The sequence below is a fragment of the Zalophus californianus genome, chromosome 12 (genome assembly GCF_009762305.2).
Source record: "Zalophus californianus isolate mZalCal1 chromosome 12, mZalCal1.pri.v2, whole genome shotgun sequence".
NCBI classification, from domain to species: Eukaryota; Metazoa; Chordata; class Mammalia; order Carnivora; family Otariidae; genus Zalophus; species Zalophus californianus.
Genome location: NC_045606.1, coordinates 46,087,654 through 46,114,836, shown reverse-complemented (window position 1 = coordinate 46,114,836; position 27,183 = coordinate 46,087,654). Strand labels below are relative to the sequence as shown.

Sequence of the window (27,183 nt, the reverse complement as noted above, 5' to 3'; positions counted from 1 at the left end):
TCTTTACTTCTGTCTTTAATTTGGATGTGACTTGGAAGTAACTGATTAATTCACTAATGTTTTATGAAATATCTTGATAAGGTAATACTTAACAGTACAATGTAATTCTGTTTTGGTGGCAGGTGGCCCGGCGTTGGGGCATTCAGAAAAACAGGCCAGCTATGAACTATGATAAACTTAGCCGTTCGCTTCGCTATTATTATGAGAAAGGAATCATGCAAAAGGTGAGCAGCTACAGCAGCATTAAAATTCATTGAAATGTTGCACATTAATCTGCATGTAATACTTTAAAAGCCACATGTCTTTGCGTTGCTGAAGCAAGGTTTTCACTCATTTTAACATACGCTTAGCTCTTGGTCTTGGTACGACAAGCCTTTCTATTTATAAATTCATTGGCATTATAGAACTATGTAATAATATCTTATAGAAACTAGTAGACTTTCTGGAAGTCCCAACTTTACCGTATTTGGTAAAAAATGTTGTTTCAGTACTAATAGTCCCATATATTCCCACAAGTTGTTGATAGTCTGCGACATTCTCCACAGTTACATAATTTTGAAATGCTTTTGTTTATGGATTCCAATACTAACTGAATTCTTACTTTTCCCCTCCTTGTCTGAAGTCTTGCCTGGTTTTGCTGTTTGACAGCTTTGTTACCTAAACCATTTATGAAAAATAAGTGTTTGATATTATTTCATTGGTGAATGAAGTTAAGGTAAATATGTTTTACTTTATTTCAAATGAGCTTCTCTAAATATTTGAAGGTGGCTTTTAAAAAACTTAAGATAAAACAAATGGAATCCACATAGAACAAAATATACACTTTTTGAAGAAGGTAATGAATAAATGAATAAAGATAAAACGTCGGATATTTGTTATTGTTACATCCTTCAGCCTTGCATGTGTATTCATTCCTATTGTCTAGACTGTGAACTAATTTTATGATTTATCTCTTGTGAACATTACTGTTTTATTTTGTATCCTTTGTTCATGCGGGGGACACAAACTTAGTTATATATTGCAGATTGTGGCATATTTTTATACCACTGTAATTACGCCAAGAAAAACCAGACCATTTGCTACATGAAACATGCTAGAATAGAGGAAACAGCTTCATTGAGTTTTTAGACCAAAGGGAATCGGTGCTCTGGAGTTTGCCAGCTCTCAGAAGTTACAGTGCCCGAGATGCTTGAAAGATAAGGCTGAATTCATTACTTACTTCTTATTTCCCTGAATCTTACCTTCAAGACATATAACCGTTACCTACCTGCTCCTCTTCACCTCGACCCTGCGGTCCTTTTTTAATTCCTTCCTTCCTCCCAACCCACCTTTCCCATTTGCAGCCAAATCCTTTCAGACGCGTTCCATTCCTTTCATTTCCCTCACCGTCTAGCTAATTCCTGACACATGGAGTGGGCTGGCTGTGGAGAGGGCTGGCGCTGTTGGGTGCTCAGGTCCCCTGGGCAGTGGTGCGCAGATGTCAAAGAAGATGCACGCAGGATTTAGGTTTGCATGCTGCCTTCTCTGTGGATCACCGTTTTGAACAGATTCCTCTCCTGCTAAATGGTGGTGTTCTTACTTCATCAAGTTATTGTCATTATTAAATGAAATAAGGTAAAAGAAACTATTTGAGACTATTTCTTTATCAGTTAAGATAGACTAGCAAAATGTCTATATGTGACAGAACTTTTGGCGTGTTGCTGCATAATATAAGAAAGCATAGGCTGTTTAATGGTGAAACATACAAAACTGAAGTCTACTTGTAATGAGCACAAAAATGAAAGCTTTCTACCATTTTTACAGACATATTTACTCTTCTTCCTCACATGCCTTGAGCCATTTTACTTGCTACCATTGGACACACCTGTGACTCCCTCATTGCCTCACTGATATCGTGCCCTCTGTGGAGAGTATCTTGCCTTCTGATTGTACCTAACATCTGTACCATTCTAATGGCTAAGCAAATTCTAACAGAATCGTTCAGAGGGTAATTACGCCGTCCTTAAAAAAAAAAAAGACAACCCTATGATGTGGAATTTTATCTTTCAGTGTGTAGGGGAAAATGTTTGTATGACCACACTTGTTTATAAACTTAAATTATATATGTATGTGGTGTATATTCAGGACAATTACCTGGAAAGATTAGAAATTGAAATAAAAATAATCAAATGGATCTAAACATGTAGAAAAACCCTGCTTATTTCAGTAGTTCTGAAAGAGATAAGAAATAATGGAGTTTGGCTTTTAGATTGTACAGGTGTGACCTCCTATTTCAAAACTTAGAAATGCCTAGAGAAATCTGTGCACATATTTTAACAGCAGTTATTTGTGGATGATATCATGATAGATCACTATTTCTTTTGGTTTAGTCTATAATTTTTAATTTTCCACCAGTTTTTTTATGTTACTTCTGAGATTTAAAAAATTAACACATAATTTAAATATCTAGTCTTTCAAAGCACAGTTCAAATATACTTCCTTGTTAACTTCCAATTCATCTCCTAAAAAAAATTCATGTTTTATCTATATCAGCACTGTGATTTGGGTATATTTAATGTACAGCATTTTCTAGATTGTAATTGTATTACTAATAATGAAAGACATTATTTCCCTTGGTAATTATCAGCCCTTGTTCTAAACTCCGTGACATTTAACACAGTTCAATAAATATAGTGGTAGTTCCAAAAATGTTTTTTTTTGTACAAAAAATAGTAGGAAGCCATGAGTTAAGGCAGACTCCTTAAGAGATTTTATAATCTTGATTGCATGCTGTACATTTTAATTCCCCACAGTGATTTATCAAATCATTTCTAATTATAACCAATAGCAACAGGTTGGATAAAAAAGCTACCAGTAGCCTGAAGCAAATACCTCTTTTTCTGCGGCTCCAAACAAAACAAAGCAGGTTATTAAAAGCTCTAAGGTCTGCAGGCCATTTATTTTTTTTTTCTCAAAATGCTTTGAATAAAGAAATAAAGGAAAACTAGGATTTCATATCTTAGCTTTGTTTCTGATATTGCCTGTCTTTATTTTTATGGCAATTTCACCTTTATGAACTCAATTTCCTTTTTATAAGGGACTAAAGTAAGTGAATTTACACCAACTGCTCTGTTTGCTGTGCAATGTCCTAGAGACTTCCTTTTCAGTTTTACAAGAAACTTTCCAAAGAAGCCATTCCCACCTCTGTTTCACAAAAACAGGGGAACTGAGGACTGACTAAGAAACATGTACAAGGGGCGCCTGGGTGGCTCAGTTGTTAAGCATCTACCTTCGGCTCAGGTCATGATCCTGGGGTCCTGGGATGGAGCCCCGCATCGAGCCCCGCATCGGGCTCCCTGCTCCGCGGGAAGCCTGCCTCTCCCTCTCCCACTCCCCCTGCTTGTGTGCCCTCTCTCACTGTGTCTCTCTCTGTCAAATAAATAAAATCTTTAAAAAAAAAAAAAAGCAACATGTACAAATTCATAAAAGCTAAATGTTCATTGTATTCAAACCTAAGAATATTCAGATTATTTGGATTCTCTAAATTGGCTCGTCTTATAAGCTAAAAACATCCAGGACAAAACAGTGTTCTAAATCTTGAGTCCAGAAGAGTAGCACTCTTTGCTAGAGTGTTTTTTTTCCAAACACATGCAGATAGTTTATAAACCATGAACTGAACATTCTCCATGGCAAAGCAACCAGCAGTGCCTTTTTTTGATACATAGGAACCCAGAGGCATTGAATAATTTTCGCTTTTCTAAAATTACTAATCTCTGCATACACATGAAGGTTTACCTCAATGTCAATACAAAGAATTGCATTCATACACACCCCCCCTCCCACCCTTCACCCCTGCCCCGCCCCTGTTTTTTTTGAGAACCTCAGTTTTGTCTGTTAATGGAGGGGTTGCACATTTGTTTCACTCAATTGCTTATAATTTCTTAGAGAAACATTAGTCTTCAAAATTTAAGTTTGGGACATGTCATTCCCTACAAATTATGCTATTTCCCCTTTATTTCTGGCAGCTCTCACATTTCTTTTTCTCATTTGCTCCCTATGCATTGTATATTTTAAATTCCCTTCACTTTTTTCCACCTCTTACTTCAGCGTGACACTTTGCACACATCCTTCACTTCTGTCGAATGCCTCTTGCCTTCATTTTTAAAAGTGACGTACCCAAGATGATGCCGTCCTCTTGATCTGTCTTTCATTTAAATAAGGCTATGCGTCTTTTGTGGGTTTTTTTTTAGATGAGAATACACAGTGCCAAAAAAAACGAAAAAAAAAAAAAAAACAAAAGAGAGAGAGAGAGAGAAAAGAACCAGTTCACCTGTGAATCAGTCAGTCACTAGTCTAGTCTTATTAAGGACACAGCACATTTTTCTTTTAAAGTTTGGAAGTTTAGGTTTTCTCTAATTTCAGAAATGTGATATTAAGAGGGAGACACTACACCTTAAAGGTCCAGTTATTTTATAAATAACGATAAAACCATTTAAAGCAAAGGAAACAGAATTTCACTGTGAGATACCTGCATGAAATCATTGATCTTTCCCCCCCAAAATAACAATGTAAGTTTACCTTTATATTAAAACAAGCAAACTGCTAAGCTTTCTAGCTGTGCCTGGAATGAATGTAATTATTACTCAAGGTCAATCATTACTCAAGGCCGCATTTCCCTCTCTTGGACAGAAGTTTATTCCACAAAATAAGGACTGTTTTTGCTTTTATGGATATCTTTTAACATTTGTTATGCATCCTTTCTGACATATTAAACCGTGTTTTTGTTCTTTCCTTTCCCTGCTCTTCCCCATTTGGGGATTGTGAAGATTGTGGTTCTTCTGAGGTTAATTGACATATAACCTTACGTCAGTTTCAGGTGCACAACCTAGTCATTCACTGTCTGTATCTATCGTGACATGATCACCCTGGTAAGCTTAGTTAACATCCGTCACCATACATAAGGATGGGTTTTTCTCTTCCGTATTTTCATCAGGTGGCTGGAGAGAGATATGTCTACAAATTTGTCTGTGATCCAGAAGCCCTGTTCTCCATGGCCTTCCCAGATAATCAGCGCCCACTGCTGAAGACGGACATGGAACGCCACATCAATGAAGAAGACACGGTGCCTCTGTCTCACTTTGACGAGAGCATGGCCTACATGCCTGAAGGGGGCTGCTGCAACCCCCACCCCTACAATGAAGGCTACGTGTATTAACACAAGTGACAGTCACGCAGGGCCTCCTCGTGCTTCTCCTCTTTTTGCAGGATGCAGAGACTCTCTGAGTTCTCTTCAATCTTCGTTTGATTTTTGTTGTTTGTATTTTATTTTTAAATAATAATACACAAAAAGGGGCTTTCCTGTTGCATTATTCTATGGTCTGCCATGGACTGCGCACTTTATTTGAGGGTGGGTAGGTGTAATCTAAACATTTATTCTGTGTAACAGGAGGATAATGGGTGAATGGGTGGGGGAATATGGGGATTACTTTTTACTTAGGCGTGGGATGGGGTCCACAGGTTTTAAGTATGATGAAGCTATATCATGTTTATTTGATTTCAAACAACATAAGAAAATGTTCATTTTCTCTGGGTATCTATGGTACAGTTAATTCACATTGTGTAAATATCCACATGGAGACTATTTGCCTTGGGCATTTTCCCCTCTCATTTCTGAGTCTCTGCAAGGTGTACAAAAAACAAACAAAAACAAAAAAAACTAAAAAAAAAAAAACTAAAAAAAACTACTGTAAATGGCAGTTTACCTGTTAGAAATGACTGGTTTTGCACCTGTTGTAAAAAGGTATTTAGAGATCCCATTTGCTGTTTTTTGTTTTGTTTTGCTTGCTATCTGACTCACAGAGGATAACCGTAAAATGGGTAATTCTCTCTGAAGTTGAGTGATCACCATGACTGTAAATGAGGGGCACAATTTTGGACTCTGGCTCCAAACCGAGTCACAGGCCAGTAGCATTCCGTGTACCTGGTGCCACCTTGCTGTTGAGACGCAAATCATACTGTCATTTAAATATTTTGAAGCCCATTTCAGTTAAATAATGATATGTCATGGTCCTTTGAGATCTTCATTTAAATGTTAAATCTGGGATCACAATGAAGCAAAAAAAAAAAAATCTATCTTCCTTGAGTACATAAAGAAACATTATTTAATCGATAAGAATTAACTGTACTAAATCACATATTATGCTGTTCTAGATACAGCAAGCACTCCTTAAGAAAAATATCCAATACACTAAATAGGTACTATAGTAATTTTTAGACATGGTACCCGTTGATATGCATTTAAACCTTTTACTGCTGTGTTATGTTGATAACATATATAAATATTAGATAATGCTAATGCTTCTGCTGCTGTCTTTTCTGTAATATTCTCTTTCATGCTGAATTTACTATGACCATTTATAAGCAATGCAGTGAACTACAGATAGCATTTCAGGACAAAATAGATGACTCAGACCATTTATTGCTTAAAAATAGCTTATGCCATGCTATGCTCTGAGCAGCTTTGATGCACATTGACAAATGAGGAGTAAGCTTCAGCTTGCTAAGGGAAACTGTGGAAACTTTTGTAACTTTTGGTGAAATAGAAAATTATTTACAAACTGTCGAAGAATCTGAGGAAGTTGCTGTATGACATAGTGCTGGCACTGATACTCATCTTGTTTTGGACAGTTGGACACTTGTGTAAATGTGATTGGATTGTTTGAAAGAAGACTTAAAGATTTAAAGTTTCAAAGGTTTTTGTTTTGTTTGTGTTTGGCATTTGGAAAAATAATTGAAAGCAGGATATGTTGTTTCATTCACCTTGGACAAAAAAAAAAAGGTGGTGTTATAATATCTTTGAATAGCTTGCTAAACCATTCAAACAAGAAGCCTGAATTTTATTCAATCCATCAATATCCCAGAGGAACAACATTTTTTAAGCACCTACAGTGAAATGTTAAGAAACAAGAAAATCCTAAACACAAAGCCAAAATGAACCTATAAAAGCACTTCTTGACGAGCACAGGAAAGATTGTCGAAAGATGATTTCCTGGCTACCCATTTCCCAGCGTGGCACAGATCACAGCTTGTGTGTCTAAATCAAACAGTTATTGGGAAACCCACATACCGTCATCAATACTACTCACATTTAATCCTACAAAAGGGCCTATTTTAATTTCAACGTATGTATGTAACCTGTGATTTCAATGATTGTTCTGCATATACCTTACATATCATTTGGCCCATTATGGGCTAATAAGTATGCCTTAAAAATGAGAACTCCCCCCCCCACTATGCTCATATGGCCATTTACAGCACTTAGAATAAAAACAAATTTTAAAATATTCAGCTAAAGATTTATTGGAAAGAGAATTAACGTATTTGGAGAAATTGAAGGAGAAATTAAAAGTGGGTCTTTAAAATATCATCTAAATGAAATTGTATTGAGGATTCTTTTTCTTTTTTTCCCCGCTTTGTTTCCTTTTTCCTTTTTCTTTTTAAAATTCTAGTTCTAATTTCCCATTGGGGAAGAATTGGACTATGAGTTATCTTAAGGGATCAAGGAAGAACTGGTGTTAATTATATAATATTTAAGGACAAACTATTTTTCTGCTTAAGGTAGTGACTCACAAAACAAAATGAGTAATTGGCCAACATTAAGGATATTTCCAATACAGAAGGGTTCAAAACTTTGCATTATAAACTCTTTTGGGAAATGTATTCCAACGTTTTCTTTTTTTTTTTTAAGTTCTGTTTTTATTCTACTTTTTGTTCGCTTGTGTTTTTATTTTCAGATAGATTAATAAATCTGGCAGCTGATTTCTGCAAGATTCTCGTGTTTTGAATTTCTAATTGAATTGGCTCCTCAAACGTAGAAAATTAATTAGAAATATAACATTTTCCTTCAACTTGGTAAAATAAACTAAAAGAAATATCTCCCTTGGTGTTTGCCACCTCTTGATGATGACAAGCTATTACCCAGGAGACTGATTCCAACAAAGATTCAAAGAATAGTATATCCTGAATAACTAATTAAAAATGACTTTTCATAAGTTATGCCTATGAAAAATGCTGAAAAATAAAAATCCACACAAAGCCAACAGTGCAGATCAGGTCTCTCAAATCCTGGATCAATTTTAGAGGTCATTTATTTGAACCTCCTTTTTACAGATTGTTTTAACTTTCTTGTAGCTGCTATAACAAAGTTAATGGGCTGAAGCTACACAAATGTGTCCTTTTATAGTCCTGAAGATCAGAAATCCAAAATGAGTCCACAGGTGCTAAAATCAAAGCGTGTGTGTAGGGCCCGTTCCCTTTCAAAGGCGCCAGGGGAGAATCCCATTTTAACCTCTTCCACTTTTAGAGACTGCTGACGTTCCTGGCTTCCAGCTCCTGGCTCCTGGCTTGGTCACTCCAATCTCTGTTTCTGTGGTCACATCCCTTTGTCTACTAAAGTCTGTTCTTCCTCTGCCTACCTCTTCTAAGGACACTTGTGATTTCATTTAAGGTCCACCCTGGATAATCTCTCCCTCTCAAGATCTTTAACTCGATCATATCTTCGAAGTCAGTATCATTCATGGGTTCCCAGGGCCAGGACGTGGCTGTGGAGGGGCGTGAGGAGGGTGCTGTTACTCAGCCTGTCACGTAGATGAAGACACTAGTAAAAACCCTGATTGATTTACCTATGGGCAAAAAAAGTTCTGTTGTCGGAGGTAGGATTAGAAGTTACTGAAGAACATTTTTGTTTATCATTGAAATAGTTTTACTTTGCAGAAATGGTACTGAGAGCATTCTCTTAAAGTTCGCCTGTTCCACTAAAGCATCTGGTAATGGCGTCAAGCCTTTACATGATTTAATAACCCCTCATGTAAATATTAGGTAGTGAGAGAAAAAAAAGTAAGGTGTGATAATTACAGAGTAGTAGCACAGTTCATTCTGTTGTCCAAGCCAGAGTTATATTTTTTAAATAAATTTCTTTTCGTGCTAGAATGACTTGTTACTATACCGTCTTAACATCTGTAAGGGATTCCTATTTTTTAGGTGAGAATTATAGAGTATGTCTGTTGCTCAAAACAATTCTAAAATATGAGTCAACTTTATATGACAAGGACAGAAAACTTTTACCCCCTGTTATAGTGTTTAATTAGCCCGGTGATGGGAGTTTCTAAAATGAGTGACTTGGTCTATCAAGCAATACTTTCAAGAGCATATAAGGACAAAACATTAGAGAGAAGGCTATTTGAATGTTTTGTACTGGGTATCTTAAAAGAGAAAAAGTAAAATTTAAAAATAAGTGAGTAAGCTATTTTCCAATTGGAGTTTGACATGAAGAAGGAGGAAATAGAGTTGAAAAAAAAATTAGGTCAAAATGATAAAAGGAAATTAAAAACCCTATTGAGCATATTAAGAAATTGTGGTAAGAATTTCATAATAGCCAAGATTCCAGAAAATATCAGTGTTGGACATGATACTGAAGAATTTGGCCTAATAACTCAGAACTGAACTAGTACTTTCAGGGCTTGACTTTAATATATAATTTTTTAACATGAGACTCCTTTAGAAAGACTAATTTATAAAAAAATTATGGAAAAATACAGTCTAAGAAGAGTGGGCAACTTTATAGAAGTAACGATTTTAGAATGTTAAATTATATATAAAACAGCTATGGTTTAGGAATTCATATGTAGCGTAGGTTTTTTTTGTTTGTTTTTATTCTGCACATAGACTCCTATATTCTTATTTACTTCCATTCTAAAATGGTATTTATGTTTCTATGGGGAAGACATTTTTAATTCACTTGGATGAATTGAAATTATGGTTTGAGAAAACACCCTACGAAATTTGTGATTATAGCAAATTAAATAGGCTCAAAATTTAAATCTAAAATAAAAGTCCAGACCCTGAAAGTATGATCGTTATCACTCTGGATGGTGACACATCTAAAACTTAAGGCTTATTAAGTTAAAGTGGCATATCTAAAACTTAGATAAAGGTTGCCTAAATTTTTGACTTGCTTCTAACCATCTGAATCATTTTAATCATTTAATGTATGACCAAAGCACTTGAGTAATGTCTTTGCTGCCCTTCTCCCACTTCCGATGTATTATTCTCTTTCTGGTAAGTTAGGTCCCAGGACATCTGATAAACATTTTTCTAGTTTTATGTTCTAATCTCTCTTAATACATTATTTCACTTAATCTTTTCAGCAACTATATCGGGAAGAAATTTGGGGAAGGGAGCTATCTAAATTATTTCAGTGACTCCCATGTGCCAGCCAGCATGCATGCCTCCATCACTCATTGGCTTTATCGAGGAGAAGCTGAGGCTCGTGGCAAAACAAAAATGTCCTTGTGTCAAGATGTCATGTGATCACAGGCAAATTCATAAACTCTACTTTTTTCTGTAACTTGGACCTAACTACTTTCTTGATTTAAATTTCTAACGACTTAAAAATGTATGTAACAATGATTCACATTTTGCTGAAACACAGTCTTAAGACATTTCTTTAACCATTTTAATAGTCTTTATAGAAAAATCTGACAAAGAAATCAAGTGCTATTTAAACACAGCAACATCAAACTATGATTTTTTTTCCATGTCTTTAAGCATTTAGAAATCAAAATGATTGAAGTATCACTTTGTTGGTGGTGGTGTTTTGTTTTGTTTTGTTTTGTTTTCCCCTACTGGAGAAGGATATAGCTTAATGCTACCAAAAGAGACAGATGTATGATCAAATTCATCAGAAAGTTGTAAACGCTGCCCCCCATGATTTATGCTATTAGATATGTCTTCTGAAAGTAATGGATTTTCCAGAAAATTTTTAAGGCGCAGTGAATTTGAATTTACATGATTCAGAAGAAGCAACAGACAGATTTTTAACTTAGAAAGTAGAACTGAAAGCATAGAAATTATTTTATATAGAAATCTTAATTTTTTTAAATGTCACATTACTGCAAAGGGGATGGTGACCTCTTATGTACATTTTAATTTTCTGAAGAGCTAGTAAAAGTACTTGTCCTATAGTTTAACATGAATTTAATTGGAGGAAGAAAAACGTGGGGAAAAAATGGGAGAAGAGAAAGACAATGCAGGTGGCACTACTTTTTAAACTACAATTTAAAATGCTAGCCTACTTTTAATACTGCAGAAATATTTTACTTTATACTTAATCATAATATTAAATTCTTTAATTTTTTGTTTTAAAAGTGTGGTATAATATATATAACGCAAAACTTGACATTTTAACCATTTTTAAGAGTGTGATTCAGTGGCATTTGTTACATGCAGAATGTTGTGCAACCGTCACCACTATTTCCAAAACATCTAGATCCTTTTATTCTTAAAGTATTATTTAAAATACCACAGGAGATACTTTGTTATACGTAAGAATTAAAAAGGTAAAACATGCAGCTTTTTCTGCTTTCTAGTAATTCATATTACTTGCAGTTTCTTCATTAATAGGTTGTTCTTGGTTTTACCCTGTAGTTTGCTGGCTTTATTAAAGAAAAAAAATAAATATTATGCATAAACACTATGTCTACAGAGCCCCAATTATTGTTGCAGGGAGAAAAGTTCATTTAGATAACCAGCTTATTGGCTATTTTGAAAATAACTCCGTTATTTAGGTGTATGTTAACAAATAAAAACAGTCACTGTACACAAGCCATGTCAAGCAGTGAACTGCTGTTTTGCATTCATGTTTTTAAAATTTGAAGTGACAGATGTGATTAACATATCATAAAAACACAAACATACTGAAGGTATGCTTAAACTCTTTAAGAGTGATAATTTCAGATGATTTTTTTTTTTTTTTTTAATTCACAAACGCCTGGGTGGCTCAGTCGTTAAGCGTCTGCCTTCGGCTCAGGTCACGATCCTGGGGTCCTGGGATCGAGCCCTGCATTGGGCTCTCTGCTCAGCAGGAAGCCTGCTTCTCCCTCTCCCACTCCCCCTGCTTGTGTTCCTTCTCTCACTGTGTCTCTCTGTCAAATAAATAAATAAATAAATAAATAAACCATTTAAAAAACACAAACATGCTGGATTAAATAACAATAATTAATTAAACTAGGCTATCAAGATAAAATGGGCATCTCTCCACCACCTTCTCACCATATCCTTAAGTCTAAACACTAAGAACTTTCTAAATGAAAAGAAATAGAATATTTTTCTCTGACTTGCCAAATCTCTTATAGATTCAAAATCTATTCCTTGCATTATGGTACTCAATCACATACATATTAAGGTGGCCTGTTTAGAATCGTTCACTTATGGAGTAAACTTTTGCTTCATTATTGGAAGGGTAGCATGTGAAGAGATAAGAATCTATTATTATATTTAATTTTTTTCTCAGATTTATACCAGGCCCAAATGTGATACATTCCAATTTTGTTTGTTGATTTTTACTTGTTTCATGAAGAGCTTGTAAATAGTAAATGTTACAAATAACACACAAAGTTGCCATTCTAATTATTTTGCATGCTTACCTGTGAACAAAATTATGAAATAGAATCAAATGAAAAATAACTTTTTCCACACAATTTGCCGTTTGCTTATTTTCACAAAAAACTGTGATTATGTAGAAACCCTGAGGCAGCATTTCTAAAACCAAAGCAAGGTGAAAAATGAAAATAAATATTTGGATAATTTAGATCCCAAAGGAAAAGTGCATTGCACACTGATTTATTCATTGAGTGAATATTAATTCGTTCATATTAGGACAGACTTGAGATTATTCATTTCAGTTTGTTCTATGTTCTATGGGAAATCTATTGATTTAATCTCTCAAAATCCCCTGATATGAATCTTCCACAAATTCATATTAAACACTGCTATAAAATCAGCTGATTGTGTCCTTTCCGCATTCAAAGCAAATGTCGCATTTCATAGGTAGACCTTTTGGAATATACAACAGATTTATAAAAAGTGATCCCTGCACTCAAACTAAGTAAGACTAACCCATGTAAATCTAACACACACTTAGAGAATGATATGATGTGGTATATCAGGCTAAAATTGTCTGTCATTTAGTGCACAGATTTTATGCAAAAAGGGCATGGTAAAGAAGTAGCCTTAAGAATGCTGGTGGCAGTGGGAAGCAAGGGTACTTTTTTTTTTTAAATATAATGAGTGTAAGTTCAGTCCTGCCTATTACCGTAAAATGAAGCATTTAATTAATCACTAAGGGTAATGTGGCCCATAAGGCAGGAGGATGGTCAAATTGATTTATAAATCAAGGCAGAGCAGACTGCTGACTAACTTCTGGACTGTCCTGATCCTGAACATCTTGATCAAAAATGTTTGTCAAATGCCCACTTGCTGTGTACATGTACATACTGGGATTTCTCACTGTGTCACGAAGGGGTTATTGTATTAGTTACTAGTTATGGTTCCAAGGAACAATAACCAACCGATGAGGTGGTTTTCAAACCCAAGAGGCCCCATTTTGCAGATGCTGTAGCTTTTCTTGTTACCCACCCTGACAAGTGGCCTCCTGTCCCCAACCTACCACTGATGCTTAAAAAGGTCAGTAGAGATGAATAAAGCATCTTCTAACACTGAGTTATTTCCAGTCTTTGATGCATCCCACCTCAAAGTTGCAGCGGCAGTGACTGTTTTATAGCAGAGAGCTCATGGGTTGATACTTACCTAAGAAGCCCTGGGATACTGGGATAGTCCCTATTTGCCCAGAACAATTCACTTATTGTCCCTGCATATTATTAACAGTGTCCACTTTTCACTCTCAAACTCTGGAAAATAAATTCACTTTCTACCTGAACTGTAGATCAGAAGGCCTGATTAGAACGCTCTTTTTGGCTTGCCTTGCACGATGATTTTTTGTGGTCGAAATCATCACACCGTCCCTCCGGGACAGATAAACTTGAGGGACTCTTTCCTGGACCTCACAAAATTAACCTCCCTCCCCCCATATCTGTGGTGACTCATAATATTTATCAAGACATTTATTTTTTGTATTCCTGTATCTTCTATTTTATCAGTCCAGGAATGGTGGAAGGTTATAAGCATTTGGGACATAGGCATCTCTATGAGTATCTGTGGGGCTGAGTTGGATTTTAAGGTTTCTGAATTTTAGAAATATCTTCATGAAAATGAATGCACTGCGACTCTGTTCTAAGTGGAAAAGGAGCTTAGTAGAAGGAGAGTAAGATGGCAAAGTAAAAGAGTGAGTATGATAACTTAGTTATAAAAAAAAAAAAATCCCAGTAGCAAGAAATAATGATAAATCTTTTCAGGTCACCATTCCTGAAATCAATTATTACCAACCCTCTTCCCCTGCGAACATCACTTGACTTAAGATTCAGAGCCCAGGAGAGAAAACCGAAGAGTAGGCCCTTGGGTTTTCTCCTTGCCCGTAAAAGGGCAAGGAGTCTCTCTTGCGGCCCCATCAAGCCCTTGTACCATGGATGAGAAGTAATTCCCTCAAGTCACTGGCAACTTAAAAAGAAACAGAATTGCCCGCGGGGTGTCCAGGCTTTTTCACAGTCCCTAAAAATAACAGTATCGTTCCTCTTCCGAATGGGAAAATTGCTTTTTGTTCTCCCGTTTCTTTCGAGAGTTCTTTGAGTCCTGCAGGAACTTCAAGGCTGCTGATGTGGTACTGGGCATAAAAGCAGTGGTTAGCAAGAAATGGAAATGTTTACCAAGTTCTTGAAAAGTATAATCTAAGAGGACCAATGATGAGAATAAAATAATATGGAGATAGGGCAAGTACTCTATGCGTTTGCTAGGTTGCCATAACAGAGTAACACAGACAGGGTAGTTTAAGCAGCCGAAATTTTGTGCCGATTTCTGGAGACTGGGAGTTTAAAATGAAGGTGCTGGCAGGGTTGGTACTTCCCGAGGGCTGGATCTGTTCTAGGACTCTCTCCTTGGCTTATGGTTGGCCTCTTCCCCCTGTATCTCTTCACATTGTCTTCCCACTGCTTCTGCCCTTGGTCCAATTTCCCATTTTCAGAAAGATGTCAGTCGTATTCAATTAGGGTTCACCTTCATGGCCTCAATTTATCTCACCTCTGTCAAAACCCTATCTCCAAATAAGCTCACGTTCCAAAGCACTGCAGTTAGCGTGCCACATACCTCTTTTTTGGAGGGAGGATACAATTCAACCCATAACAAGTATTTAAGTTATGGTCAAGTGAAAATGAAAGAATCCATTAAAATGAAACAATTATCATCCGTCAAGTATGAGATTCAGACTTCAGAGATAAAAGGCAACTCTATCTTTCTTATTTTACGTGACTAATAGAGCTAAAGAGGTTGTATAAATATAGCCAAGGCATTGCCCCTCATTCTCAAAGATGTTCGAAATAAACTGTGTCCTCACAGTGTTCTTGTCCCTCCCCCAGTTACCACTTTCCTCAAAAGATACTATAGGAAAATGGGAATAAAGGGATTGCTCACATAGTAAATTTAATGGAAATCTAATACGAAAATGTAGGGATAATAAATGGGAAAAAACAAGCAATGGAAAAGCAAAAGAAGGAAAATGGTACTGTAATGAGAGTAGTACGTTCTTGCTGTTCTCTGGTGTTTAGGACCTAAAAACTAACTATGTGCCAGGAGAAAAATCTATGAACAAAAAACACTATAGACTTTTCTGAGCTAAAATGAGAAGTTAGATGAGGAAATTTGCGTTGAGCACTACTTATCATTTAAGCACCATTGAGCAATAAGCAGCATGGGTTTACACAGAACAAATCATGCCAAACAAATCTGATTGCTTTTTTTATTGAATTACAAGATTAGTGGATGAATGCAATGTGGGAGATGTAATACATTTGGATTTTAGCAAAACATTTGATACAGCATCTCATGAACTCATAAATGAATTCAAATAGTCAGGAGTATTAACACCAATGTAAGGAGTGGAAATTAAATGAAGGATTGCAAAGAAAAAGAAGTAATAATCAACCGTGATATGGCAGCTTGGGAACACATCATTATAAGGTGCTACAGTGATCACAGGATTTATTCAGTACATATTAACATTCACACAGCTTTCTCAGGCTTGAAAAAAAGAAATAGAATAAAAGATTCAGCACACACCCCATTATTTCAGACAATGTATACAATCAATCCAGATTTAGGGGAAGGAGAAAATAGATTTGACCTCAAACATTTCTGTTGCTTTTGAAAATAGTTACTTATGTCACTGGATCATTTAATTCACTTAGTGTTCTAAGATTCTGTCATGATGCTGTTATTTGATCTTTTTCTGTGTCTCAGGACAAGCCAGTGCTTTGTCACCTATTCTGCCTAGCTTTAAACAAAAGATGTACCAAGAAGATAGCACAAACTCTCTTGGTCGCCTGACTTCTCAGCATTCAGGAGACTTGAATTCTACTACCATGGTGTGTGGACCTCATGATGGAAACTGCCCTCAAGGTGCAAGTTAAATATGATACATAATTAAATCAATAGAAAGGAGTAGAAGCATTGCAGTGAAATTCACAGCTGATACTAAGTTGGGAAGTATTGCTCAAAGCACTGAGGCCAGTAAGATGACAGCGGTGCCCTGGCATAACTGAGAAATGCTTATGTCAAATGCAAAGCACAAAGGTGACTGGGAAAGGGGAAAACTCAGCAGTAATGCCAGAGGATGCAGCAAGGTGAGTGACGGAACAGCAACGCGCATGTGAGTTTACCATGCCAGCCATCCCCCAAGAGATGTAAGATGCTGTTTGATCTAACAGATGAGTTTGAAAAAGATTCATCAGTTTCTGAATACAATGCTAAAGTCCTTTCTGGAAGACTGAATGTATTCCCTTTGGAAACATCCTTTTCTAGAATAACAAAAGGTAGAGAGGGAAATCATAGCGTAGCCACAAAGAATGACTGTCAAGTGCTAGGGTGGGCTCATGGTGAAGGATCAAGATGTGTACAGTATGGTTCAAAGGGGAAGGAATGATAACATTTGCCAGCAGATGTATAATATCTGTTAAGAAAAGTAGCAAAAGAGAATAAATACTTTTGTAAAGGGCAGGAAAAAACACCCAACTGGAAAAAAAAACTATAATAAATAAATTTATAGTCACATTAGTAAAGATGAAAATTCTGAGAGGGGGAGACACTATATGAGAAATAGTCTTTAAATTTCACCCTTCCCTTTGATTAAAGAACTGATTCAAAAATATGCCATAAAATTAGAAATGCAATGGTTTTTGTACAAGGATTTGTCAGGAACATCAGAATATTCTTGACAAACAGATTCAATAACCTATTTGAATAAAACTTCAAATTCTAATATACCCGCCTTTCATTTATCCATTATAAATATAACTATTGACTCTGCATGTTTCTCTTTCCCTCCCTCCTTTCTTCTTTCCTTCCTCCCGCCCATCCTCTTTTTCTTTCTTTCTTTTCTTCTTTCTTCTTTCTTTCTTTCTTTCTTTCTTTCTTTCTTTCTTTCTTTCTTTCTTTCTCTCGCTCTCTCTCCCTCCCTCTTCCTTCCTTTCCTTCCTTTTCTTCCTTCCTTCCTTCTTCTTTCTTTTTTCTTTCTTTTCTTTCTTTCTTTCTTTCTTTCTTTCTTTCTTTCTTTCTTTCTTTCTTTCTTTTTCTTTCTTTCTTTCTTTCTTTTTCTTTCTTTCTTTCTTTCTTTCTTTTTCTTTTTTTCTTTTCTTTTCTTTTCAATATAATTAACCTGCATGTTTTTAAGTAGTTTGTGTGGTCCAGTGTTCTCTACCAGAGCAGTGGTGGAGATTTGGGCTAGACAGTTCTTGAGCAAGACTCTTGTGCTTTGTAGGATGTAGAGCATCTGGAACCCCCAAGGTGCCACATGCCAGTGAGACCTCCAATAACTATAACAGCTAAACCCCTACACATATTTCTAAGTGCCCCTAATGTAACCCCCACCCCAAAAGCTCAAAAAAATTTTAAGCACACTCACCACAGCTAGCCCAATAGTTAAGGTTTCTACATTCAGGTTTATTGCCATACCTGCTTGGGAACACAAAGATGCTTGTGATTGTTCAAGGATTCAATGTCTCAAGAGCCTTGTACCAGCCAGTTTATTCCAGATTGTGTTAAGTGGCTTACACAAACAGTTTCTTTCTCTCTCTACATACCCATCATGGGTCAGCTGCAGTCCTGTTTCAGAATTCCTACTGACAATGCAGTCACAACCTGGAACATTAATGGTTGTTACGGCATGGGGAAAAAGAACATGGTAACCATCAGCTGGCTCTTGGAGCTTCTGCTCTGAACTTAAACTAACACTTAATAGTCACTGGCCAAAGAATGTCACTTAGCCATTCTTCAGTTACAGAAAGTGGGAATATATAACCTTTCTGGCGGGAGGGATATTTAATATGAGTAAACAAACTACTACCAGTCCTTACTATTCTTTTTGAATGTCAAGGAAAATAATGTTGAAATTTATCATAAAATTCCCCAGAGTGGAAATGACACCTTTAAAGGAGATGAAAGTTACTACACTGCTATTCATAGCAAGAAATTTAGGAAAACATGGAACAGAGCTGCTTTTTTTTTCCAGAGATGGGAGAATAAAAATCACCATGCTAGAAACTATCTGACTTTCCTGTTATTGTTACTGAGATATTTTTTGCTGTGTTTATAAAACATATAATTTGTAATTACTTCAGCACAGACTTACTGAACCAGCTCTGGAGATGACAAAAAATGAAGAAGGCACAGCTCTTTCTCTTGAGGAACTCACAGTCTAGGAGGCAAGAAAGAAACAGATCACTGACTATAATTCAGTATGTGAAATTTTGTATTATAAATATCTAATAACTATTTGAGTACAGTTATGAGAGTAGTTAATCTTTCCTGAATGTGGATATGGAGACATCTTTATAGATGAAATGATATATGACCCAAGCATATAAATTTGGTGGACAATTTCAGGTAGATAATAGGGACTGGCAGGTGAGAGAGAGACAGAAAGAAAGAAAATCTGGGACTGTCAGAATCTTCTGGGAAATATTCTTAAGACACGCACTTCAATCTCCCAACTCCCAGTGACACACCAAAAGAGCTGGGGCATGCTCATCTGTATAAAGCTTCCAAGATGATTGCACCCTCAACTTAAACACCACAACCATTCCATGTTTTGATCTACGTTCTTTAACAATAGGATAGGATCACTTGGAGTTTTGTTTTAAAATAAAGATGCCTGAATTTCAGATTCAGTAGGTCTGGGATAGGGTCCAGAAGTCCTAATCCCAAATGATTCTGCTATAGGTGGTCTGCTGACCTTATATGGCATGGAAGATTGGAGGAAGTATGCCTGGGGTTGAGGTTATTGAGAGAGGCTGAAACCAGAGTTTGAAATTCTTCTCTGGCAAGACAAAGGGTTCAGGGTGCCTATAAATTGGGGCCACTATTCTGCCTGCAATGACATGTGTTAAAATTCATAGTCTGTAAACCAAAAGAAAAAAGTCCATTTTTCTGTATGCTAATTGAATTCATAAAATAAAATAAGACTCTAGAAATTCTTAATATAAAGTACATTTTAGAAACTCAGCTTTGAGTCATCAAAGACTATTAAGCAGAAGGGTGAAGAGTGATATTTTTGTTTTAAAAATGTTCTTTTGTAGATACGTGTAGGCTATATTGGGGTGGAGACAAGCTGATCAAATAGGATGCAATTAGTTGACACAAGAGATGGAAGAGGACTGTAATTAGACCCTGGAGCTTCATTTTCTAGGAAGTGTGAGTTCCTCTGGGAAAAGGCTAAGAGGAGGGCCTTAGGTTTGTGCTCTTCCTTGTCCCGCATCCAATATTATTGTCTGCTTTCTCTGTTAAAAGCACAGAAAGATTGATTGTGGAAAATACAAAGTTCTCATTTTCATTTGTGTTCACAAGGATATTAAAATATGACATTCCCAAAGACAAAAAGAAATAAACTAAGAAAAGGATATGGGAAAGTTCTGAGTACAGGTTTGGTTTAGAATAAGAGCAGTTGTACCCTGGTGTGGAGAGACTGCTTTAAAATGCATCACCAATGATGCTGGGGAGATCCGTATATCCAGATCTGAAACAAGCTGACAGACGGTCTTTCAAATTCTGCCCCCCAAATCAGCTCAATGGTAGCATCCTGGTTCATAAATGAGAAAAGAGATTAGAGGGACAGATCTATTTAAGCAGTTATTCAGTGTTGCAACTCGTTGTAGAATACTGCAAGGGCTTAAAGATTGGGAGGTGGAGGTGTGCCTTAATTCTTGACCCACCATGATCCATCAAACTGCTCTAATAGAAGATTCCAGAGTTGAGGTTTGGGGACTTCCAGCTTGAGAAAAATGGCTTTTTTATGCATTATTGAATAGAGTGTCTTTGAGTATATTTGGATATTACCCTTTACACATTATTTGAGTAGAGTGTCTGGATATGTTTGAAGATATCTAGCGCTAGCTAGTTAGTGGATCAATCTGGCCTCTGTTTCCAGTGTCCCAATTACAGGTATAAAAAGATGGGAAATGGGATGTTAAAAGAGCAAAATTAGCCCTATGATAGCGTATTATAATAAATGGGGTATATTAGAATAACGCATTGAGAAAAAAGGACAGCTAAAACTTTTGGTGCCGGTGGAAAGCAGGTAAGGGGTTTGGTGGCACTGCAGCATGAACAGGAGTAGATGGGGGCTGGGCAAGGATCAGAACAGCCAAAACAAAATGAGTAACTGTCCAAGGCCTATCATCGAGGTGAGTGGGAGCCAGTGGAACCGGAAGGATCACAACAGGACCTCAAGCTTGATACAGCCAAAGTCAATGCATGTATGTATGTGGCTACACACAGGACGACTGGAAGGAACCTTCTTGTCATGCCCCAGATATTTCAGAACAGAATGGGCAATTTTTCCTCTGCACGGAGACGGTATGTTATGATAAATATATTGCTAGTATTTACAGAAATTTGAGTTTTAGGATGACACGTGTGGGACTTAGAGACAAACCAAACCTTATTGTAACACTTGGTTATATTCTCTATCTTTAAGAGTCATTGCTCTGTCCTGCCTTTCTGCTTACACCTGTCAGTTCCCTGACTCTGAGCTGGTCCCCATCCTTGGCCTTTTTCTAGTCTCACATTATGTATTCTCTCTGGATTATCTCTTTGCAGTCTATGGTTTCAACCACCACTTATTCTGATTCATTCTAAACATCTAATTCTTAACCCCAGCTCCAAATCCTAATTTCAGACTTACTGCTGGATATCTCAAACTGGATATTCTACAAGTCTTTCAAATTTAATGTGTTCTAAAAAAAAACAACAACAGTTAAGACCTAACTCAACAATTTGGATTCAACACAACCTTTGTTCCCTCTGTACACACATTTACTCTGAAAAATCTAAAACTTACCTTCAGATGTATCTCCCTGCTCATTCTATCTATACTCTGTATTAGTATGTCATAACTAATTGAAATCATAAGTTGTTTAAATTTGACCTTCTATCAGATGTACTTATAAAACATTAAGCAAACATTGAATGATCATGTTCTATTGCTAGTTTCATAAACGTGGCAAGAGGACCATGGGGCAATGGAATTCCAAATATCTTACATGTATAAACATGAAGAAGATCAGGAATATAAATGAGTTAAGCAGTCTAGAGCCATTCATTACCTCTGCATGTGGCCTGAGTAAGGCATTAAGCCAATCTCTTACTATCCTCTGCACTATCATCTTGCAGAAGATAAAAGCCATGAAGATCACGTGCAGAATCATCCTGGACTGTGTTGACTGGGTATTTTAAACCTGACTTCCTCTTCTTTACCTTGCCCAGGATAATCAGCTGCAGAACCCATCCTGTGTCCAACGTTTCCTGCTTTGAGAGAACTTAAGTCATTCTGTTTCTGGCGTAAGAGATACCCCAACTTTGCCTTTGGGCTGGAGGAAGGGCAAGGGAGAGTTTTTTTTGTTATGTTCCTTGTTTCACCACTATGCTTAGAGAGATAGCAAGCGGGTTTGGGTTGACCGACAGTGATGGGCTTTAGAAGAGGAATATAAACTGTATACACTGCTGAGGGAATCTAGCTCTCCCACTGAGTTTGGTAAAGTCCTGGGTTGAATCCTTGGTGTGACAGGCACAGAGGCTAGATACAAGGAGGCTCTGTATTTGACAGGCAAGCAGTCCTGAGGGAGATAGTCTTACCAATGTATAGCATCACTGAAGATTATTAACACAGAAGACATGGCATCAAGACAGATTTTGGACCAAAAAACAGAAAAAAGTCTTTTGGGCTTCGTGTACTTTGTTTATAGCTTCCCTCAAGAACATTTCTAATTTTTGCTTTAAGCTCTGTTTTCCTTTTGTCTCCAGAGTAAGAAATCTAATCCCAATTTTTATTACCTAACATAGAGTAATTCTAGAATATAATCAGTTTATAACCTGATTTGACCTGGACAATTTTCTGCATTCTTAAGTACTATTGTACATTTGATTTTTAAAAGTTACATAATACTTAATTGTATAGATGTTCTATGGTTTATTTAACTATTTTTCCAATTTTGACATTTATTTGCTTCTATTGTTTTACATTATTATAAATTTCAGATAGACTATCTTTGTATTTTGAGCTTATCATTTTTTGAGACTGGGTTGAAGTTCCTAGGAGTGAAAGTGCTAGGTCACAGGAAATGCTGTTGTACCATTATTTTAACTACTGCTGAAGTTTAAGTAACCAGCAACAACAACAGCAAAAATCATGTCAAGGTCATTTTAGAGAAAATAACAAAGCCATATTCCTGAATAAAAGGTAACCATGCAAAAACAAATCAATGAAATTTTTTCAGTTAAGGTAAGTGACTGAAAGTTCAGGATGGTTTATTGAATATTCAGGTAATTGACTTATTTCTACCCACAGGAAGATGTAAATATACTCTGGGCTTAGGAGGAACATTGGCAAAGACCGGGGAACATTGTTTCCTTTTACTTCTGAAGGAATTTTTTTTAAAAGAGTTTATTTCTTTATTTGACAGGGAGACACAGTGAGAGAGGAACACAAGCAGGGGGAGTGGGAGAGGGAGAAGCAGGCTCCCCGACAAGCAAGGAGCATGATGCAGGACTCGATCCCAGGACCCTGGGATCACAACCTGAGCTGAAGGCAGATGCTTAATGGACTGAGCCACCCAGGCACCCCTGAATTTTTTTTCTTAGAGTAAATAATATCTTATGTCCACAGAATCATAGAATCCCAAAGTCCTTGCAGACCTAGGTTTAGCTGTTGGCATCAGAAGGGAATAAACAGTGGTGTAGCTATATATAGCAGGAGGAAGAGGGGACATCAACTAAATGTTTGGATCTCAGGGAGGCAACACAGAGAAGAAATGAGAAAAGGAAATAGCAGAAGGCAATAAGACAAGGGAGATACAGAAAATAAATAGTCTACTATGGTACACCGAGGTACAGAAGGTATAGGATCAAAATTAGTGTGTAAAAAAAAAGAGGACCCTAACTATCCAACATTGGAAAATTGGTTAAATACAATGAAACAATTAATCAAAATTGAATATGGGCTATACATTTTACAATAGTATGGTGTCAGTGTAAAATTTTCTGATTTTTACAATTTTGCTCTAATATGCAAAAGAATGCCTTTGTACTTAGGAAATGAATGCTGAGAAGGATAAAGGCATGATTTTTGCAACATACTTTGAGATGGTTTAGAAACATAAGCACACACACACACAAACACACACACACGCACTATGCTAATTTAAAAAATGTGACCAAATGTTAACAGTTAGTGAATTTGGGTAAGGAAATAAGGGGGTTCTTTATAATATTGTTTCAACCTTCATGAGATTTGAAATTATTTCCAAATAAAAAGTTGAAAGAAAAAAAAGAGTAAGAATATTACATTCCCTTGGCTAAAATTATTCAAGGATGAATTTGTGACCCCAAATGGACCAATTATAATTCTTCTTGTAACTTTTCTATTATGATGCAGTATCAAAAGCTGTCTTTGGAGGGGTCACAGTTCTGGAAGACAGATGTTTAGAGCTTCTTATGAAGACATAAAACATTTTTATTTGGCAAACTCCTGTCCTGCTCTATGGGATTTTAATAAGGCTGCTGCAGAATTAGATCCTTGACCCATCTTCCTGTCCTCAGTGTTTAACTCAGGGGTTAGCATGAGACCAAAGCCAGGTCAGAGTATTCTCCAGATCTTCTTAGCAAGTGCTGCTATGGATGACTGCCTCTTGCCTTTGGAATTTCAGTTCTAGAATAATGTAAATTTAGAATTGCTTGGGCCCATATTCCTAGGCCTCAGAAAGACAGGTTATTTGCTGCAGGAGATAAGGAGAGCAAACATGTAAAATAAAGCAGAACTGAGTTAGGAAAAAATATTTAAAAATCTATAAGGTATTCTTAACTCCCTGGGCCCATGTCTGAAACCTAAAGATATGAGCACATACTTGCCTGTTATGATAAATTATAATGAGCCAATAAATTCTCTCTACTTTTAGCTTAAATTAGTTTATATTCTGAAGTGGTTGGGTTGGATGTTCCATATTAACCATTTATATCAAGTTGGTTAATTATGTTGTTCAACTCTTCTGTACCCTTACTGATTTATCTGCTTGTCCTATCAGTTGCTGAGAGAGTTGTTTCAGTCTTTCAATATTGGGGTGCCTCTCCGGCTCAGTCCATTGAGCGACCAACTCTTGGTTTCGGCTCAGGTCATGATCTCAGGGTTGTGAGATGGAGACTTGCGCCTGGCTCCGCACTGAACAGGGAGTCTTCTTGAGATTCACCCCCTACTCCTCTGCCCCTCCCCCACTGATGTGCAAGTGTGTGTGCTCTCAAATAAATATTCTTTCTATATAATTATGAAACTATTTTTCCTATAGTTCTGAAAAATTTTTCATTATGTTGAGGCTAATGATAAAAGGTGTGTACAAACTTAAAACTATTATATTTTCCTAGTGGTTTTAGCCTTTTATCAATATGAAATGTCTCTTTGATCTTTAATAACGTGTCTTGCATTAGAGTCTGCTTTGTCTGATATTAGTGTAGTTTTAAAATCTTTTAGTGTTGTTCAGTAATTATTTTTATTCTTTTATTTTTAACTTTTCTGAATTTTAATATTGAAAGTATGTTTAAGTAACATCTATTTGAGTTTAGTTTCTTTAAAGTATTTTAATCTTCATTTTTTAATTATAATTTTAATTTATTTACATGTAATGTATTTATTTATACATATACCGGTGTTTAAAAGTCTACCAACTTTCAATTTGTTTCCTGTTTCTTCTATCTGTTCTATGTACCTTGTTTTCTCCAAGTCTTTGTGTATTTTTTCTTCTCTTTGTGTTTATTTAAATTCTATTTTTTGTGTTTATGTTTACTAAACTCGACACCCATTAATTAGCTTGTTAGTTACACACTCTTCTACTATTTTTTGCTATTACAACATTCCTTGACATATTAACATCTACCCTAGAGTTTATCACACTCTTTTTGGCTGATTAAAGTCAAATATAAATGAATGTTTTACTATTTTTGAGACACTCCAGTGACCTTTAAACACTAGGTTTTTTTAAACCTAAAACATTTTATTTCTTTTATACTGTCAATATCCGTTTAGGTTGCCTGTTGCTCTTCCAAATATTTTTCCTTCATCTCTATGTTTCCCTCTTTTATGAATTTCATCTGCCTGAAGAACTCCCTTTAGAATATGTTGAGTAAAACATATGGGTGATGAGGGTATCTGATCAGAGATGAATATAGCCCTCTTACACAGATGCAGATCAGGGATAATTTATATGTCTAATATAAATTAGACATTATGTCTATGTCTATGTCTAATTCCTTCCAGTTGAGAAGTCGCATCAGTATCTACGTGACTGTCAGGGTAAACATGCTCTTAGACCTCTTCTGGGTTTTGACTCTACGGTATTCTCCTGTCTTTGAATTTTGGTGTCAGTTCCTAACACTCACTACCTATTAAACTTCCAGATCTTTATTTTGGAGTCATAGAATGAGACCCACATTGCTTTCTTTCTGGCAATCTACTTGACTTCTCCATGGCCAAAACAGCCTCACAGGGACAAGATTAACCATAGATTAATCTGGTTAAACTCAAACTCATGAGTCCAAAAGTTTTAGGAAATGATGCTTATTAGTTGATCTATGTTGAACAAAATTTACCCCCTTAATAATGTGTACATCTTAAAGCCAGGTAGGGGCGCCTGGGTGGCTCAGTTGTTAAGCGTCTGCCTTCGGCCCAGGTCATGGTCCCAGGGTCCTGGGATCAAGCCCCGCATCAGGCTCCCTGCTCCGTGGGAGGCCCGCTTCTCCCTCTCCCACTCCCTCTGCTTGTGTTCCCTCTCTCGCTATGTTTCTCTCTGTCAAATAAATAAATAAAATATTTTAAAAAAAGCCAGGTAAACTACAAAACATTTTTATTTCTGCTTTATGCTGAACAACATATATTATTAGTTCTCCATGAAAATACTAAACTATGTTGCTGATTTCATAAAATCAAGACTCTTTAAAATGTTTTTGATATTGAACTTCAAATCTATTTAATGTTTACACATTGTAGATAACTATGAAAAATTACTGACAATAGTTCAATGGGTTTTAGCCGCACTATTCAACTACAACAATCCTTTGAGTAAAAAAGCACTTCATGTTCTCAGCATAGTGTTCTTTGTTACTGAGAATGTGCTTTTTCTGCATGTGAACAGCCTGAATTGAGTTTTATTTTGAGTTTTGTACCTGCTTCAAAGACTGTTGGCACACTGATAAAGCTTCATGAAAATTCATAGAGGTTGTAAGTGCCACAAAAATGCTCTTTTTCTACTCTTGAAATATGTCTGTAAATGACAGATGATTATTGATTCATTGGTGGAAAAATGCACAAAAGGTACCAAGACCTAACTGACATCTCAACTCATCCATGACTTACATTTGGCAAAGAAATCACAGATATTATATACTTTTCAACTGGAGCTCTTAACAATGCAATTGATAGTGTCACCACGCCCGTTTCTCTCCATTCTGAGTCTGAGACTAGTCTCATAAATATGTCCCTTACCAACTCTGACTCCCTCCCACATATTTTAACTGAAAACAGGTAAAACGATACTTTGTAAAGGATTATACTCAAAAGAAAAAAAAAAAAAACTGTCCAAATAACAAGCTGATCTACTGGAGGAAAACCCAATGCAACTTGCAGCAAAATACACCTTTATCTCACTTAGTTCATCAGAGATGAGAAAA

The 27,183-nt window shown here is 36.3% G+C and overlaps 1 protein-coding gene across 10 annotated transcripts in view; it reads left to right on the top strand.

The window, feature by feature from the left end:
* The window catches only part of ETV1 (ETS variant transcription factor 1), a 96,041-nt gene extending 84,534 nt beyond the window's left edge, over positions 1-11,507 (top strand). For all 10 annotated transcript variants that reach the window (XM_027574052.2, XM_027574053.2, XM_027574051.2 and 7 more), the window contains 2 exons: positions 123-224; positions 4,973-11,507. In XM_027574052.2, the coding sequence (XP_027429853.1) occupies positions 123-224; positions 4,973-5,194 (324 nt within the window). In that variant the 3' untranslated portion in view covers positions 5,195-11,507. The remainder of the gene's footprint in view (positions 1-122; positions 225-4,972) is intronic.
* Positions 11,508-27,183: the final 15,676 nt, after the last annotated feature.